At 42.8% G+C, this 20,264-nt stretch overlaps 1 protein-coding gene across 3 annotated transcripts in view; it reads left to right on the plus strand.

Moving 5' to 3' along the window:
- The window catches only part of Hmg20a (high mobility group 20A), a 73,688-nt gene that overhangs the window by 13,464 nt on the left and 39,960 nt on the right, over positions 1-20,264 (plus strand). The window contains exon 1 of one of the 3 annotated variants that reach the window (XM_070042836.1): positions 1,378-1,403. The exons of the other annotated variants lie outside the window; for them this stretch is intronic. Within the exon in view, the coding sequence (XP_069898937.1) occupies positions 1,393-1,403 (11 nt within the window). The 5' untranslated portion in view covers positions 1,378-1,392. Of the gene's footprint in view, positions 1-1,377; positions 1,404-20,264 lie in introns of those variants that run through there. 3 annotated transcript variants of the gene reach the window in all.

Here is a 20,264-nt window from a genome sequence, read left to right on the forward strand (position 1 = left end):
CAAACCCAAGTCTGGACAGAAAACTGAACACTTAAGAGGAATAAGCTCTAATGAAGATATCACTTCTCCCCAAATTGATCTATAGATTAAATGAAATCCTAATGAAAATCCAAGGTGTGTTTATGGTAGGAGGAGGGTTTAACAAATGGATTCTAAAATTCATGTAGACATATAAAAAGGACTGAGAAAAATCAAAGCAGTCTTGAAGAGTTGGGGAGGGCTTTTGATAGCAGTGCTATTGGCAAAAGGATAGGAAGGTCTATGGAACCAAATTTAGACACCAGAAACAATTCTAAACATATTTACTTGATTTATGATAATACTTGGTATGGTAAGGGAAGATTTGATTTTTCTGTCAATGGTACTGGGTGGTGAATCTTAACCTCCCCCACCCCAGCTCACAACATACATACAAAAATCAGTATCAGTTGGACTGTAAATATAAATATGAAAGACAAAACAAAAACTTAGGAGAAAACTGGAAAATACCTTTTTGATTTTAGAGTAGATAACCGCCCCCAAAAAAGGAAGATTGATAAATTGAATATTGTTAAAGTTACAGACCTTTATCCAAAGACATTCCTCCCAGATGCCCTACAACAAATGAGTAGATCAATAAAATGTGTTATATATGTACACAATGTAATTTTACTCATCCATTAGAAAGAATAAGAGCATGTCATTTTCAGGGAAATGGATGAACCTAGAACAATTCATGCTAATAAGTAAGGTAAGCCAAGCTCAGAGAGACAAAGAGCGTGTGTTTTCTCTCATAAGGGGAAGGAAATGGAGATGGAAATTCCAGGGAATGGAAACGTGGTGTTTTTTTGTTGTTGTTATTCTTGTATTTGTGTGTGTGTGCATGTATGTATGTATGTATCTATCTATCTATCTATATGGTGTTCCTGGGTCTTAACTATGTGTGTTTAGCAATGATGAATGAGACCCGCCTGGCAAGCTGCTATGCACAGGGACCACTTCACATGTGGGGACTATGTCCTGGGAGTGTGGAGGGACACTTACTGTTTTGGTTCCTGTCGCAGTTGCTTTTTGCGTAAGACACTGAGCAGTCAGAGTAATGCTGAGAGGCAGGTTCTCCTTAGCCAGTCTTATCTGTGCTGAGCTAAATTGGCGGTGGTGGCAGGTTTTATTTATCTAAGCTCCTACAGAGAAATACACGGGCCTGCATTTCTTAGATTGGAGTTCTTAAACTCTAGACAGAAAGTTCTCAGTGGGAATGTTGACTAAGCAATTTGTCCTCTTTTCCAAGAATCCAATTAAAAACAAAACATTCGATGGTAGTACAAAGGAAGACAGTCCTATTGCATTTGCTTGTGTCTGAGATGGACAGTATTGTGTTGATAAAGGTTATAAGCTGCCTTAGTCATCAGTATGCTCTCAGGGTAAGTGTATGATATCATCTTTGTCGTCATCATTGTTGTTGTTGTTGTGTGCCAGTACTGGGGCTTGAACTCTGGGCCTGGGTGCTGTCCCTGAGCTCTTCAGCTCAAGGCATGCACTCTACCTGGAGCCACTTCCGGTTTTCTAGTGGTTTATTGGAGATCAGAGTCTCACGGACTTTTCTTCCCAGGGCTTGCTTTTAACTGTGATCTTCAGATCTCAGCCTACTGAGTAGCTAGGCTTACAGGAGTGAGCCACCAGCGCCCCACTGTCCATTAGCCTTTTCACTCAAGGTTAGCACTCTGCCCTTAAGCTACAACTCCAATTGCAGCTTTTTGGTGGTTAATAGGAGATAATACTTTCCTGCCCAGGCTGGCTTCGAACCTCAGTCCTCAGATCTCAGCCTTCTGAGTAGTTAGGATTTACAGGAGTGAGCCACAGGCATCTGGCCTGACATATCTTTTAAAAGATGTACGTCTATTGTGATTACAAGATATGCTGGAATTTCTTAGATGCCTTGTTGGCTTTCTCTGTCTTAGTCCTAGTTTTTCTACTAAGTTATTTTAAAAGCTGACTTTAATGAAATGAGATGCTTAATTGTATGTATGGTAAAAAAAAAAAAATTCAGTAATTTGGAAATAGCTGTCATACTAGTTCTCAAAACCTATGATGAAAACATTGCAGTTGGCTTGGAAGGTGGCTCAGTGGTAGAGCGCTTGCCTTGCATGCATGAGGCCCTGGGTTCGATTCCTCAGTACCACATAAGCAGAAAAAGCCGGAAGTGGCGCTATGGCTCAAGTGGTAGAGTGCTAGCCTTGAGCTGAAGAGCTGAGGGACAGTGCCCAGGCCAAGTTCAGGCCCCATGACCAGCAAAAAAAAAAAAAAAAAAATCCAGTTTACTACCAGTTTTAGACTTCATAAACTTCATTTCAAGAGAAAATATATTAGAGGTTTGTCATCATTTATAATGTATAATGAGGTATTCTTATTTATTCCTAAAGTCTAGGTACGATACTTAGAAATGCTATACACTGAAAATGAATGGAGTGCATATTAGCAGGTTCAGAGCCCTGGGTGGGGGATTAGAGAGTTTAGAATGCTTAGCAGGCCAAGTTTCTAGCTTCAGTATTATTGCTTTTACTTTAGCAAAATTGTTATTCTTTCTTACTAAAATAAGTTTTTGGTTTTTTGGGGGGTCTAGTCGTGGGGCCTGAACTCTGGGCCTGGGCGCTGTCCCTCAGCTCTTCAGCTCAAGGCTAGCGCTCCACCACTTGAGCCACAGCACCACTTCTGGCTTTTTTTTTTCTTCTGCTTATATGGTGCTGAAGAATCGAACCCAGGGCCTCATGCATGCAAGGCAAGCACTCTACCACTGAGCCACCTTCCCAGCCCCTGAAATAAGTTTTAAACCTTCATCTATATATTGATACTTGCAGATTTGCCAGAAATTTTTTTTTTAATTGTTTTTTTTTTTTTTTTTTTTTGGTCCGGTCGTGGGGCCTGAACTCTGGGCCTGGGCGCTGTCCCTCAGCTCTTCAGCTCAAGGCTAGCGCTCTACCACTTGAGCCACAGTGCCACTTCCGGCTTTTTTCTTTTTGCTTATGTGGTGCTGAGGAATCGAACCCAGGGCCTTGAGCATGCAAGGCAAGCGCTCTACCACTGAGCCACCTTCCCAGCCCCTTGCCAGAAATTTATAGCTATTCTGGGTTCAGTACAACCCAAAGCTCTTGGTTGGAGGCATGGTTCAGGTGGTAGAGCACCAGCCAGTGAGCAAAAACAAGCATCAGATGGAGTCTGGTTTCAGACAAAAACAAACAAACAAACAAAACCTGGAAGCTCATAAGCAATTCTGTTTGCTGCCAAGTCTGACTAAGTTTCTGGATTTCATAATTCTATAGTTGTTACAACCATAATTAAAATGGAGACCAATGATTGTAGGTAGATCTGGTGAGAAGATGAGGAATATTGAAGTATTTTCTGTAGTACCACATAGTATTGTATGGTGGATTTAGTTGGATGAGGGAAATCTAAGCACAGAGGCTTCCTCTGTATCTGAAAGGTTTTCTCAAACAACTTTCCATTTTAGGGACTATATTAAATCATTGTAAATCATTGTAATCGAGTGGGTTTTGTGTTCATTTCTACAAAGGGGCAAGAACAGCTTTATCTTGCCAGAAATACACTATCAGTGACTAGCCATTTATTTCCTAGCAGAACAAACTGCTTGCATAATTCTCATTGACAGATCCTTCTCCCTAGTGTTTAATTAAATCTTTCTCTAGCAATGCATGGTATTGAAGATAGTGTATAGATTCACTTACATACACAAAATGACTTGAGTCAACTATTTGTGGCCTTCGCCTTTGTCTGTGTGTGTGTTGTGTTTGTGTTTGTGTGTTTGTGTGTGTGGACGTGAGTACAGGGTGCTGTCCCTGAACTTTTTTTGCTCAAGGATAGTACTCTACCACTTGAGCTGTAGCTCTACTTCTGGCTTTTTGGGGTATTTAATTGGAGATAAATGAGTCTTCCCCACAGTGGCTGGCTTCAAACTTCAGTCTTCAGATCTCAGCCTCCTTGAGTAGCTAAGATTACAGGTGTGAGCTGAGCTACAAACCTCTGGTTCACCTTTACTTATTATGTACCATTTCTTTTTGTCCAATAGCACCACTCTTGGCAAAATGCATATATATGTCATTAGCATATGGGGTTTCATTGTGCTATTCCAAACATGCATATAATAGACTTTGATCATATTCGCCTGCCCTTTTATAGCAATGACCCTAGCAACAAAGGGATGTCTATAAAAAGTTTAATGTTTATTTTCATGAGTAAAACTTTAGCACCACAGACATTGCAACTAGGTTTCTGATTGTAGATTAATGTCCATCATCTAATAATATAGATCAAGCGCCATTTACATCCTTTCCAGTAGATGAAGATGCCCCTCCAAGGGGGCTAGGAGGGCAACGGGGGGCAGAGAGGGGAAAGACAGGTATAAGTGCATCCTTAGTTTAATAATTAAAAAATGGGGGCTGGGAAGGTGGCTCAGTGGTAGAGCGCTTGCCTTGCATGCATGAGGCCCTGGGTTCGATTCCTCAGCACCACATAAGCAAAAAGAAAAAAGCCGGAAGTGGTGCTCAAGTGGTAGAGCGCTAGCCTTGAGCTGAAGAGCTGAGGGACAGTGCCCAGGCTCAGAGTTCAGGCCCCACGACCGGATCCAAAAATAATAATAATAATTAAAAACTGTCCAACCAATGATGAAACAGCATTTTTTTTTCCAGTACTGGTTAATTCTTTAGTTTTTGAGGCAGGGTCTTACCACTGTCTTTACCCACACTGTTCTTGAACTTGCCCTTCTTTCAGGTTTCTGCCATAACACCAAGCACAGCAACCTTTTCTTTTCTCTTCTCTTTTCTTTCTTTTTTTTTTTTTTGGTCAGTTGTAGGGCTTGAACTCTGGGTGTGGGCACTGTCCCTGGGCTCTTCATCTCAAGGCTAGTGCTCAACCACTTGAACCACAGGGCCACTTCCCGTTTTCTGGAGGTTAATTGGAGATACCAGTCTCACAGACTATGGAATTGGAGCCCCAGTACTGACCGTCAGCCAATCAATATAAATTCCTGCCTAGGCTGGCTTTGAACTGCGATTCTTATATCTCAGCCTACTGAGTAGCTAGGATTACTGGCATGAGCCACAGGCGACTGGCTCACAACATCCTTTTCTGTACCAAGGAGAATCTGCTATCAATTAACAGTTGGTCATCACCCAATAGAATATTTGAATTTGAAGGTGAGAAACTCAGACATTTTCAAATAGAGTAAGTGGAGATAAGTCGGTAGTGATCCTTCTATGAACTGCTTTAAAAAGCAGTATCAGCCTATAGTGATGGCAAAAGCTTTTTTTCCTCCTGCTTACTTAAATTGTTAATTTAGTTGTGTTCTTTTTTTTCTTCCCAAACTGTGCTCCCCTGGAAACAGGAAAGGCTCTGTTGTACCTGGTAGATGTACCTCTTCAGCAGGGCTTTGTATGAGCACTTTATAAATATTCATAGAAAACAAGTTGTAGACACTGCTCTGAAGTTCCTTCAGTGTCCTCTATAATAGTCTGTTCTGTGCTCTTCTGTCTTTGTCGTTCAGGCATATCACATCACCCAAAACTTATAGCCCACTTACCACAGTGGTGCTGACATGTGTTGGGGAATCTGTGAAAGAAAGATTGAAGCATTGCTAGCAACGGGGGATCTTAGCTGGGTTTACAGCCACCTTCCCTTCCTTGGCAATGCACGTGTGGAAGCGCTTAGATTCGCTCTCCAGAGTCTTGGAGTTGATGTCAGCAGACATGTATTGCAGAAAAGAAGATAGATGCTATAATAACAGATATGTATCACAGGAAAGATGATGGATGTTATAATAAAGACGGTTGTGAGAGAGATCAGAAATAATGCTGTCATATAATCTGTTACTTTGAAAACCTGAATATTTATTTAAATGTGGTACTGTAGAAAGTAACGTTCCTACTTTGAAATTTTAGCGGAAAACTTCTTCCTAAGTAATTATGTAAATTGAGTCTTAGATCTTCTGGTACTTACAATATCTCTTTTTAATAACTGGATTATTTCATGGGCTTAAGCTATTTGATATATTTTATTGTTCTTTTGTTAAAGAGATGAAAGGTCAAAGCTATATTTTATTATTATTATATTCATATCAGTCTCATTAGAAGTGGATCTTACTCCCCAAAGGGTAAATTTGCAAGGTGTTTTTTCGAGAACAAGTAGTTACCAAAGATGTGATTACAGTATGGAAAGATTTAGTAGTTTCTAATATATTGCTTTAAACTCTTCGTTTTGTTTTATTTAAGCATGTCAAGATTTCTTTTCCTGATCTCTCATTATTATAGTACCAAATCTGATGGTTTATTTGAATGATAAAACATCTTTATTGTAAAGCATTTATAATTTAAACATCCAAAACAAGTATAACACACTTTTATATCTTATTAGTGTAAAAAAATTTCAATTGTACAAATGGATTTTATTATGCTATTTCTATGTGAATGGATGGATGGATGGATGGGTAGATGTATGCTTTGATCATGTGCACCGCCCAACACTTTCCTCTCGCTTCTCATACTGGTTTCCCCTTCAAATAGTGCTCATTTTGTATTTTTGTCCCATTATCATTGTTATTACAATTTTAATTCTAGATTCTCCATACAAGTGAAGTGATGCAATATTTGGCTTTTTGTTCAGTATAATTTTTCTCCAATTCCATCCATTTTCCTACCAACAACATAATTTCTTTTTTCCTAGTGGCCGAATTGTGTATATATGCCATGTTTGTTTTATCTGTTCATTGGTTGATGAGTACCTAGGCTGATTCCACAGGTGTGCAGGTCTGTTCTGTGCAGAATCACATCCATATGGTTACACTCATTTGCATCCCCACCAGCAGCGTGTAAAGTTTTCTTTTCCCCACAGCCTCACCTACATTTTTTTGTTGATCACTTTCTTGATAATAGCCATTCTGACTGGAGTTAAGACAGAACCTCAGTAGTTTTTATTTACACATTTATACTTTAAACGTAGACATTTAAAAGGGGAGGAATAAAAGCCAGCCTATAATTCTAGCTACTCAGGAAGCTGAGATTTTAGGATTGTGATTCAAAGCCAGCCCAGTCAAGAAAGTCTTGAGACAGGAAAAGCGAGAAGTAGAGCTATAGCTCAGGTGGTCGAGTACTAACCTTGAAGAAAGGAAGCTCAGTGGCCAGGCCCTGAGTTGAAGCCACAGGACTGCCCCCAAAACTAAAAAAGAAAGCCAGACAACAGTGGTCTGTGACAATAATCCTAGGTTAAGAACTGGAAGATTGTGGTTTGGAGCCACTTGGGCAGAAAAATCCAAGAGACTCCATTTCCAACAAACCAGCAAAAAGCTGATCTGGAGGCATGGCTCAAATGGTAGAGCACTAGCTGAGAACAGGCAAGCCAAACAAAATGTGAGGCCCTGTGTTCAAGCCCCAGTATTGACAGTCAACCAATCGATATAAATAAATATCCCATGAAGGCAGTAGGTATGATTTTCAAGAAGGAAATAGTATGGGGCTGGGAAGGTGGCTCAGTGGTAGAGCGCTTGCCTTGCATGCATGAGGCCCTGGGTCCAATTCCTCAGCACCACATAAGCAGATTTTGAGGGAAAGAGTATGCATTCTTTTGGTGCTGGTCCTGGGGCTTGAATTCAGGGTCTGGGCACTGTCCCTGTGCATTTGTTTGTGGGGGGGGGGTTCTGTTTTTTTGTTTGTTTTTTGCACAAGGCTAACCCTCTACCATTTGAACCAAAGTTCTACTTCTGGTTTCTTTGCTAGTTATTGGATCTAAAAGTCTCCCAGACTTTTCTTCCTGGGCTGGCTTTGAACTGCGATCCTCAGATCTCAGCCTCCTGAGTAGCTAGGATTTACAAGCTTGAGCCACTGGCACTGGGCCAAAAATATGGATTCTGTTTTTGATTTTGTTTTTATGTTATCAAGTGTGAGTTGCCAGTGTGCCCTCCTCTCCCCTCCCCTCCCCCCCAAGGAACATAACCCTCTCAGCCATCTGAGATACAGGCTGTGAACTCAGCAGAGGAAGGTTTAGATGTCATAGTTATAAGCGGTTATTGGAGAGAGAGAGAGAGAGCGAGTGAGAGAGAGAGAGAGAGCGTGCTCTTCAGGAACACAAGCGGAAAAGATGGCAAAGGCCAAGCAAGGAATGGCTGGAGAGCTGGCAGAGAGCTAGATAGAGTGAGACGAGAGTCCTTTACAGTATTCCAAGCCCACTAGAAAGCCAGGGGATGAAGATTGAAAGCCACCATCATTTTAGAGGTGACTGGTGTCTGAGGGCAGCCCCAGAATGAGAGACAGAAACCCGATTGCCCTAGTTCCAGATGGAGCGTGGAGAGCCCGGACACTGGAATGAACTTCCCTGCATCCGCTGTCTGTAGTACGTGTAGGGGCAGTTGCCTGAGGGAAGATAGAAATGAATGAATGAGGGCTTTGTGTGGAGTTTTGTTTGTTTTTGTTCTCTTTTAGAAGCAGAGTATGTTTACATATGAAAGCAAAAAGGAACAGTCTTTGTTGAGAGAGAGATTAAAATAATAGCCTGAGAACCAAAATCCTTGAAGAAGCTAGAAGTGCTTTCAGAGCGGGCACCTTCTGTGGAGATCAAAAGAAAAATCAGTGTGGTTAGAGGAACAAAACTGAGGACCAGTAGCTCGGGGAACTGAGAGAAGTTTACAGGTTTGCATCAAGTGCTCAGTACACTGACGTTTACTGTTCTGTGCTCATCTACGTCATTGAGCAATGTGCACCCGAGGCCCTCTGTGTAGTAGTGTCGCCAATGGGACTTTAGTTGTACATAGAATTTCCCTATCAGTCTGGCACATAGTCTTCATTATCTTTAGGCATTTTCTTGGCCCAGCACTTGTATGCCAATCCTGACAGCACAGCCATGCAAGAGCTTCCCTGTCCCACCAACAGCAGATTTTCCTTCTTTCTTAAAATACTTTCTGTCTTAACACGTTCCCAGTCATGAAATGGATACATTTTACATTTGAAGTCAAGATTTACTTTGACACCTGTTGAACCACTCAGATATACCCAGGTACAGAGAGCAAAGAAAGGTTTATTGCTGGGAAAGGGGCCTGCAAGACCCCTTCTCACAAGGGAGAAGTGAGAAGCACCTGATTAACCTAGGAGGTCTAGGAGGGGCTAGAAGGGGCTAGGAGACGAGACCCTGGTGTGGATGTGTGGGCTGGGGCTTCATGATGGCGGACTAGGATTGATGGCTGCTATCCAAATAGTAGATAAGGGTCCTGCAACTGCCCAGACCTGAAGGTCACACTATGGGGCTCTTGTTGCCTTATATGGTGATAGGTGCCCCAGAGAAGTGCCATCCCAAGGTAAAGGGGTTTGGAGGCTGATTATTTACTATCTTTACTACATGGGCCTACTGTTGCCTAGGAAGGGAGCATGCTAAGCTGTGGAGAAGGGAAGGAGTGTACTAAGCTATGAGAAGGGAGCTCATTTTGCTAACACCTGTAATCCTAGCTACTCAGGGGGCTGAGATCTGAGGATCACAGTTGGTAGCCAGCCCAGGCAGGAAACTATGAGATTCTTATGTCCAATCAACCACCAAAAAGTCAGCGGTAGAGCTGTGGCTCAAGTGTAGAACCCTAACCTTGAGCACAAAAGCTCAGGGATAGTGTGTCCAGGCCATAAGTTCAATCCACAGGACCAGCACCCCACAAGGGAAAGGAAAAAAAGGAAAGAAAAAGACCTCCTTTATGTATTCATGTTGCCAGTAACCTTGTGTTAATTGACTTTTAATTACTGTTTTAATCTATGCAATAAAGAACAAAACAATAGAAGTACACAGTTATAGCAGTGAAAGAACATAGATATGAAATGAAGGTTTGTTTAGACTGTGAAGATATGACTTAACAGAGGATCTGGCACTACAGAGGAAAATGATCACACATCATCTTAAATGCAATTCTCATTCTTTGACTGAAGTTTGACTCCATAAAGGCTTTTGAATTCAAATACACAAGTCTATTAATGGTTCACTTGGCTGTTTGAGATTCCGGGAATCCTTTTTCTGTTTGCTCATGAAAGTCTTATCACAATTAATTGCTGTAGGCATAGACCACTTTTCCAATATGCATGTTTATCCCAGTGTCACCATCAACCTACCTTATTTTGTCTAAAACAAACTGCTCACCTCCTCAGTCAGAGCATCCATTGTTAATGAGCATTTTCTAATTCCATGTTGTGTTTCCTGTTTAAGGAACTCATGTTCTGATGGGTGTCACAATTGAAGATTTCTCTTCCTGCTTTTATAAGCAGACAGATGTGGCCAGCTGTATGCTGTAAATACCAACATCCATTTAAAATTCCTGTTTGGAATAGAAATCTACAAGTTAGTTATGAGCTAGCTATGTTTAAGACATAACTGTGGAACACTGGTTTGAAGCTATCATGTAGAGAAGAGGCAAATGAAAGAAACACAGACTAAATTAAATACAGAATCCTGATTTTTTTTTCAGTTGCAATTCCAGAATCTCATCCAACCTCAGATAGTCTTGGGACACTTGAAATGTATTTAGGAGAAGGCACATACTGTGTATTTCACTAACAGGTAAGTAAGTTCAGAGCCCTAGGACAGACAGAACTTGAACAGCAGTTGGGAGTTTACTGTAAATAAAGAAACTGTTGTTTCCAGAACGATTCTGAAGTCAAAGTAGTCATTCAATGAAAACTTCATCACGGGCTGAGCCTTTGTAAATTCCTCTACTCCTGCTATTGTTTTTTGTTGTTGGTAGTGGTGGGGGTGGTAGTGGTGTTTGTGGGGCTTGAACTCTGGGCCTTGGTGCTATCCCTCAGCTCTTCAGCTGAAGGTGAACACCCTACCACTTGAGCCACAGAGCCACTTTCTAGTGGTTTATTGGAGATAAGTGTCTCATCGACTTTCCTGCCTGGGCTGGCTTTGAGCCGTGATCCTCAGATCCCAGCCTCCTGAGTAGCTAGGATGACAGACATGAGCCATTGGCACCCGGCTAATCCTGTAATTCTTAACTAAACCAATACCCCTTTCCTTTTCAGAAATTTTTTTTCTTGGTCCTATGGCTTGAACTCGGACTGGGTGGTTTCCCTGAGCTTTTTTTGCTTAAGACTAGCATTCTACCACTCAAGTCATAGCACCACTTTTTACTTTTTCTGAGTAGTTTATTGAAGCTAAGGGTCTCATGAACTTTCCTATCTGAGCTGGCTTTGAACTGTGATCCTCCGATCTCAGGCTCTTAAGGAACTGGGATTACGGGTGTGTGCCATGGTGAGTGCCCCACACTTTTTAAACCATAGTATAACTGTACACAGTGCCAAAAAGTAATCTATAAATGCATTATACAGGGCAGTGATTAATTTATGTACATACAAACCACCTATGAATTTTTCCAGGAGACTCTTTTTAAGATAGGACCCCTCACTATGTATCTCACAGATTACAGCTCTGGCTGGCTTCGAACTGAATTGTCCGGCCTCTCTGCCTCCTGAGGGCTGGCTGGTTTATTCCCCCTCATCATTAAGCCAGTAGACTCTCCCACATTGTTAAATTTACATGTGTGTACGTAGAACATGATCTTCACTTCAGGATTATTTAGAAGGATGAAGGGAAAGGGAGACAAAAAACAAAAATAGAGAATGAATATTTTTGAAGTACATTGCAGCTATATATAAACATGATGTAAAGAATCTCACTGACGGGCTGGCTGGGAAGGTGGCTCAGTGGTAGAGAGCTTGCCTTGCATGCCTGAGGCCCCAGGTTTTGATTTCTCAGCACCACATAAGCACAAAAATCAGGAAGTGCCACTGTGGCTCAAGTAGTAGAGTGCTAGCCTTGAGCTGAAGAGCCCAGGGACAGCGCCCAGGCCCAGAGTTCAGGCCTCACAACCTGCAAAAAACAAACAAACAAACCACACACACACCAAAAAAAACTCACTGGATGCTGTTGGCCAATACGGGGTGAGGGGATGTGGAAAGAAACAAATTCTGTTTGGGGGGGGCCGGGAATGAGTGCCAAAGAGTAGTAGCGGCAGGCTGGCAAGGGGGTTGAAGTAGTTTGTGTGCATGAAGTAAATAGAACAATAAAACCTGCTAACAGTGTTTTAAGAAGGGAAAGGGGAATAAGGGAGAGTGATAGAGGTGGTGAGACTTTGATACACTGTTTGAGGATATGGAAATACTACAATGAAACACACCCTCTCATCCAACGAAGATATGCTAATTAAAAAGAAGAGAGCCCATACCAGGCTCACTAGTGGTTTGTAATCCTAGAAAATCAAGAGACTTTGAAGTGAGGATTGTGGTGCAAAGCCAGCCTTGGCAGGAAAGTCTGTGAAACTCTTATCTCCAGTTAACTACCCTACAAAAAGCCAGAAGTGGAGCTGTGATTCAAGTAGAGTGCTAGCCTTAATGAAAAAGCTAAGGGGCTACGGGGCACTGGTGGCTCATCCCTGTAATCCTTGCTACTCAGGAGACTGAGATCTGAGGATTACTGTTCAAAGCCAGTCTGGGCAGGAAAGTGTGTGAGATTTTTTTTGGGTGGGGGAGGAGGGGGCACATTGCTTGTGAGTCTTGAACTCTGGGCCTTGGTGCTATCCCTGGACTCTTCAGCTCAAGGCGATCGATCACTCTACCACTTGAGCCACAGCACCACTTCCAGTTTATTGGAATCTCACAGACGGATGTTCCTGCCCAGGCTGGCTTTGAACCAAGATCCTCAGATCTCAGCCTTCTGAGTAGCTAGGATTACAGGTGTGAGTCACCAGTGCCTGGCTTGTGAAACTTTCTCTCCACTAAAACTACCACTCCCCTCCCTCCTTCCCCCCCCAAAAAAAAGCTGGAAGTATAGCTGTGGCTCAAGTGGTGGAGCACAAGCCTTGGGCAAAGGAAGATCAGGGACTGTGTGCCTAGGCCCTGAGTTCAAGCCCCAGAACCAAATACAGGGGGAAGAAAGTTTTCTTTTTTAAAAAATTCACATGTTAGTAGTTTAATTCATATAGTATTGCACTGTGTCCCTTGTAAGGATGCATCTTAATGCATCCCTGTCACTGGTGAAGAACATGCCATCGAGAGGCTGTTAATAACAGTGCTAAATTTGTTGTGAACATTCCCATACGTTTTCGTTGAATGGATGCACTCAGTTCTCTAGGGCACACTGTTAGGGATGGAGTTGATCATTCTCAGGAAAGGAGTATTTTAGCAGTTATTAGCAAAACCTTTTTTCAGAGTATGTGCTTCACTAAAATTCCCACTAACAATAAGAAAGACTCAGGTTTTCCTATTCTTGTCCAGCACTGTGTTGTCATTCTTTTTTACTTTAGCCATTCCTCTGAGTAGTATCCCTTTTTCTATTCTATAGTTAATCATTTTTAATAGTTGTGTGTGTGTGCGTGTGCGTGTGCGCGCGCACACGCGCGTGCGCTCCAGTACTGGAACTTGAATTCAGGGCCTCATATTCTTGCTCCACTTTTTTGCTCAAGGCTGACACTCTACTGCTTGAGCCACAGCTCCACTTCCAGTTTTTTGGTTTTTTTGTTTTGCTGGTTTATTGGAGATATGAGTCTCAACAACTTTTCCTACCCAAACTAGTTTTATACTTTGATCCTGAGATCTCAGCCCCCTGAGTAGCTAGGATTATTTATAGGCATGAGCCACTGACTCGATTCCAGTCTTTTTTCTTACATAAGATCTAATCTTTTTTCTAGTTTGTCTGTTCTTTTAATAGAGTCTATGTAATATATTTTCACAAGTATTTCATTGGAAAATTTGTAACAGTTAACAAAAGTTGCTTTTGTGTTCTTGTTTGCAGATATCTGATCCTCATAATGTACTTTTGGGGGTAAACAGGGTAAATATTAGCTCTATTTTATTTTACATTTGAAGTCTGGAAAGCAGATGATCATATAAACTTCTGTAGATTTTTATTCATGATCAAAGTACTTGCTGCTGCCTAAGCTGCTGAGCATATTTAATGTTAAAAGAAGAGCACAGTAAATCATCTGAAAATTCCCAATCTCAGAGACCTGGTCTTGCCTGATTGGCAATTTGCAATGCAGAAAATCTATAAGATTCTGTTAGACTTTAGAAAATACTCCAAATATCAAGAACCTTGAAGTGATTGGATTCATTATTCTTTTGTTAGTATTAAAGCAAATTTGTTTTAAGTTTTTATTGTTCCACCTAGAAATGAAGGAAATAAAAGCATTTATAAACCAGGAGGGTCAAGATGACACTGTTCTCAGCATGCAGTGGCGTTTTTTTGGTTTTGGGGTGTGTGGGTGTGGGTGTGGGTGTGGGTGTGTGTGAGTAATGGGGCTTGAACTCTGGGCCTGGGTGCTGTCCCTGGGGCCTGGGTGCTATCCCTGTGCTCTTTAGCTCAAGGCAAGGAGGCACAGCGCCATTTCCAGTTTTCTGGTGGTTTATTGGAGATAAGAGTCTCATGAATTTTACTGCCCAGGCTGGCTTTGAACCATGATCCTCGGATCTCAGCCTCCTGAGTAGCTAGGATTACAGGTGTGAGCCACCAGCGCCCAGCTTTGCAATGGGTTTTAAGATAGAAAGAACCCTAGTTGGGTGAATTAGTAGGAGAGAAATATCTCAGTCTCTTAAGAGCTTTGTGTCAGATTTGAGTTACTTAGCTATGGGGTAATGCCCCAAGTCCTAAGCTTTATTGTCTTTAGGATTCAAAGGCAAAATACAGCAAATGCCAACTTTTAAATTTCTTTCTGTTTAAACTGTTAAGCATGTTGCAATTGTGCCTGCTTGTTTCATGAGAAAAATGTGAAGTCTGAGAACGGCTTTGTAACTGCTTTGTAACTCGATTCTTCTTTTTTGTCTTCAATTCTTGGCTGAGGAAATTCCCTAGACCTGATGGACTCTGGCTTTTCTTATTTTTAGCCAGGCATTGGTGGCTCACACCTGTGTTCCTAGCTACTCAGGAGGCTGAGATCTGAGAAGCCAGACAGGGCAGGAAAATCTATGAGACTCTTATCTCTAATTAATCACCAAAAAAACCACACCTGAAGCTGTGGCTCAAGTGGTGGAGTGCAAGCCTGAGCAAAATAAAGCTCAGGAATAGGGCTCAGGCCCCAAAGGACTGGTACAAAACAACAACAACAACAACACAATACCACCACACTAGGTTTCCACACATTTCAGTACAGCAACTAAGTGTTCCCTCTCAGAAGTATACTCAGCTGTTGTTTACTGTTTCTTTCATTCTCCATCTGTAAATCTATTAGGATAATATCTTAGCTGGTTACTTGACTCACTGAATTCTTCTATAGCCCTGTTTTGCTCCTATGCCCACAAAAATGCATAGGTTGGCCCCCATCAACCATGACTGCCTTCCTTCCCATAGACTGTTTAGCTTCTGTCTCTGACTACATTGTGAACCATGAACACACAAGGGCTTTGAAATTGCTTGTGATCATCTTCCACCTACTTTTCTGTCTCTATTAATGTATATAAGCAGTCAAAGGTAATTGTTTTAAGTAAAGTATTAGGGAAGAAGGAAAAGAACACATTTATAGTTTATGCCTGTGTATAGATAGATAGATGGACAGATAGATAGACAGACAAAAGCAAAGTGTTTCATTAAAATGATCCATGCTTCCAAGAACAAAAGGGAAAGGTTTGTTGTTGTTATTGTATATTCCTTCTTGTCCTTTTGTTTGTTTTGCCTGTCCTGGGACTTGAACTCTGGACCTGAATGTTGTCCCTCAGCTTTGTACTCAGGTCTCTCTCTACCACTTGAGCTACAACTCCACTGTTTGCTTTTTGTAGTTAATTGGAGGTAAGAGTCTCATACACTTTCCTGCCTGGACTGGCTTTGAAACTCAATCCTCAGATCTCAGCCTCCTGAGAAGCTAGGATTACAGGTATGAGCCACCAGCTCCCAGCTGGCTCTTCTGTGTCTTTAGTGTGTGTGTGTGTGTGTGTGTGTGTGTGTGTGTGTGTGTGTGTGTGTGTGTGTGTGTGTGTGTGTGTGTGCGTGCGTGTGTGTGCGTGTGTGTACATGTGTGTGTTTGGTGTCAGAAAGATTTGTTTGGGCTCATGATGTCAGAGGCTCTGCTCTGTGTTCGCTTGGCCCATCACTTTAGAACTGAGACAAGGCCCAGGTGATCATAGCGTAGAAAAAAGCTGTTGCCTCATGATGACTAGAAAGGAGGGGAAAAAAAGAGACCAAAACACAGCCTCCAAAAGCAAACCTTCAACAAACTACCTCCTCCAGCAAGCCCTACTTCCTAACGTTGCCATCACCTCCCAAAGCACCATCGCTGAGGACAGCCCCTTCCGCCGCAGCAGCTTTCAGGGGCATTCCAGACTCAAACCATAGCCATGCCTAACGCAGTGACCTAAGAAACTGTGAAAGAAAAACATTGTGTCCCTGCTCCTTTTGAAGACTCAGGGCCCCTCTTGATAAATATATAAATCCCCCTGTTCTGATAAACCTCTGCACTCCCAAAAGGGAGTGAAAATTACATATCAACTTTTTTGCTACTCATATAGTTAAACCACACTTAGTTCTTTTACCAAAATATGAAATTGAATGTCCCTGAAAGGCCTTTTGCAGATGGTCTGCCTAGCATTCGTGAGGTCCTGGGTTTTATGCCTAACACCATTTTAAAAAAATCATATTCACATGGACATAGAGAATTGTATTTTATGTGTACATAGGGCCTTGTAGAGAGAATATGGCTGTAGCCACATCTCCCTCTTCACATAAGCCTGCCTGGCCCTGCTTCATAGAACACCAGCCCTGACATAAATGGAGGAAGTGCTGTCGATGGAGGAAGTCTGTTGAGGGCAAGAAATCCAGTAAAATTTCATCTGTCATTGGGCCAAGTTCATCCTTGTTTCATCATCATCATCATCATAAAAAGATAACTTAGGACTGGCGGCATGATAAAACAGCCAACTAGGTGGACCCTGCCCTCAAAAGGCAATACCGTGCTCGTAAAGTGGCAAGTGTTGCCTTGGCAGAGAATGGGGTATTTTATTTTCCCTGTGTTATTGTTAGTGCCGTGCATAAAGCATTCTTTGTTTCTAGATGCTCCGATGTCGGGGGGGATCTTTTCTTTTCACAGCACGTTTTGTGGCCTGGTAGTAACAGTTCACCATCAAGGTTGCACAGAGGGGTCAGGAGGCGGGTGCGGTCAGCCAGGGGTGGAGAGAATTCCTTCACTGTTCTCTGGCATTTCTGTGGGTTTAAAGGAACTGTCTGATTCAAAGTGTACAAAATGTTTGCAGCAAGAAAGCATAGGCAAAGATGGAAGATTTGTTTCTCTTGAACTCTACCCACTTCTTCCATTTTCTTGCTTACTCAGAATAGTGTCCCTAGACAAAGGAAGATAGCAGACTGAAAACTCTGTGTGCATATTAGACACCAAGCACAATCTGTGTGTATGTGTGTGCGCACGCACACATGCGCACATACATGTGCTTTGCACGCGCACACGAACACACACATGCTGGTACTGGGGCTTGAACTCAGGGTCTAAGCACTCAGCTTTTTCACTCAAGACTGCCACCCTACCACTGGAACCACACCTCCAGTTCTGGCTTTTTGGTGATTACCTGGAGATAAGAGTATCATGGAGGGGCTGGGAAGGTGGCTCAGTGGTAGAGTGCTTGCCTTGCATGCATGAGGCCCTGGGTTCGATTCCTCAGCACCACATAAGCAGAAAAAGCTGGAAGTGGTGCTGTGGCTCCAGTGGTAGACTGCAAGCCTTGAGCTGAAGGGCTGAGGGACAGCGCCCAGGCCCAGAGTTCAGGCCCCATGACTGGCAAAAAAAAAAAAAAAAAGTATCATGGACTTTACTGCCTGGGCTGTCTTCAAACTGCAATCCCCAGATCTTAGCCTCTGAGGAGCTAGGATTATAGGTGTAAGCCCACCAGTGCCCAACCCGTGAGAGAGAGAGAGAGAGAGAGAGAGAGAGAGAGAGAGAGAGAGAGAGAGAGAGAGAGAGAGAGAGAGAGAGAGTGTGTGTGTGTGTTACTAGAGTTTGAACTCAAAACCTCACAGTTGGGGCTGGGAAGGTGGCTCAGTGGTAGAGCGCTTGCCTTGCATGCATGAGGCCCTGGGTTTGATTCCTCAGCACCACATAAGCAAAAAGAAAAAAGCCGGAAGTGGTGCTGTGGCTCAAGTGGTAGAGCGCTAGCCTTGAGCTGAAGAGCTGAGGAACAGCGCCCAGGCCCAGAGTTCAGCCCCCACAACCGGACCTTAAAAAAAAAAAGAAGAAGAAAAAGACCTCACAGTTGTTCTTTTTGCTAGTGGTATACCATTTGAGCCACATTTCTAGCCCAGCTTTTGGCTGGCTATTTTGGAGATATGGTGACTTTCCAGCCCAGGCTGGCTACAAACTGCAGTTCTCCAGATCTCAGCTTCCTGAGCAACTGGAGTGACAGGTGTGAGCTGCTGGCCCCGCTTGAACAAGCACAGTTGTGGTTACATTTTGTAAGGAGTCAAATACGTGTTTCACCATGTGTAGTATATGGACATCCACTCACATTAGATGGAGGCCGGGCTATTTTTATGGGGGCAGGGCTGGGGAGGAAAGGGAACCTCCTGTACTTCGCTTTGAAATAAGCAAGTGTTATCTTTTCAACACAGCCTACCCTTTATTATTCATTATAAGGCTGTAGGTTAATGCACAGCTAGTGCTGATAGTTTTGTGTTTTGTTTTGTTTTGGTGGTGGTGGTCGTGGTGGTCGTTGTGGGGCTTGAACTCTGGGCCTGGGCGCTGTTCCTCAGCTCTTTAGCTCAAGGCTAGTGCTTTACCACTTGAGACACAGCACCACTTCCGGTTTTCTGAGTGGCTTATTGGAGATTAAAGTTTCGTGGACTTTCCTGCCCGGGCTGGCTTCGAACCGTGATCCTCATATCTCAGCCTCCTGAGTAGCTAGGATGACAGGCGTGAGCCACCAGTGCCCAGCTGCTGATAGATTTTTATCACTACTTCTTCAGTTATTTTGAACTTGGTGACTGGTTCCACCTTTACATCATATCCAGAATCTGACCACGCCCCACCCCCACCACCATCCCTGTGTGCTAAGCCACCCCTTTCCCTCTCCACCTGCCAATAGCACAGTGATCCTAAATGTTGGGTCCCAGGCCTGCCTGCCCTAGAACCTTCTAGTAGCTGCATCATCTAGGGTACCACAAAACCTGCCCTGCTCTCAGACTTCTGCTGGTCCAGCCACATTGCTGCTTCCTGCAGTCGCACCACACATCCTCTTTGCTGGCTGTTCCCCTATGTGGACTGCTTTTCCCCCTGCAGGTAACCTCATAGAAGCCTTTCCTGGCTCTGCAGAGACCGTGAACAGACGCCCCACTTCCCTTGGTCCCTCCCGTGCCTCTTTTCCTTGCCCTGTTGTTCTTGGCACTTATTAGTGTGTATCATTATTCATGTCACTAAGATTGTTTTTTTTTTTTTCTGTCCCAGTACTCTGAGCTCTCTGAGGGCAAGGCGTCTTGCCTATATTAACCACCCATGTGTGGTGTCTCCAGCAATAGAAAAGGCCTTCGGTTGATGGCCAGCAAACACTTACTCAGTGGACGAATCTCTGTGCCTACCATTTTGTCTAAGGCTAGTCTCTCTCTCTTTCAAACATCAGGAATAGTATAGTCATAGAAGCCTAAATTCTAGAAATAGAAATTCTACAATTTAATAATAGAAAAAGCGAAATATATAAATTAAATATTTTCATTAGCATCCATTAGTTATACAAGTAGGGGGGGTTCATTGTGACATTTCCCTTCATGTACACAGAGTGGATATCCATCAGCCTCACCTCTTCTGTCTCTTTGCCTTACCCTCTCCTCCCTTCTTAAAACAATTCACAGTGTTCATTACTCCGTTTTTGTACGTGCACAGTGGGCACTTTGACGGGATTCACCCCCACCTTCCCGCCAGCGCCGGCCTGCCCTCTTTTCCTCTCCTGTCACGCATTTTCAGTGTTGTCTTTCACACATGCATACCTTAGAGAGAAATCTGGGTTCCACAAATGAGTGAAAACATGGTATTTGGCTTTTTGAACTTAGCTTATTTCAACATATTTTCATGGTTGTTTATAGCTGAGTTTATGGTATGTGTCTATATATGCATATATCATATATACCGCATATATGGTATATGTGTGTGTGTGTACAGTGTATATTTGTACATATTTTCTTAATCCCTTCGTCGGTTGCTGGGTGCCTCCCCTGCTCCCACGGCTGGGTTATTGTGAAGGAAGATGCAGTCAGCACAGGCATGCGGGTACCTTTAT

This window comes from Dipodomys merriami, unplaced genomic scaffold (genome assembly GCF_024711535.1).
Source record: "Dipodomys merriami isolate MVZ:Mamm:240054 unplaced genomic scaffold, mDipMer1.0.p SCAF_33, whole genome shotgun sequence".
NCBI lineage: Eukaryota > Metazoa > Chordata > Mammalia > Rodentia > Heteromyidae > Dipodomys > Dipodomys merriami.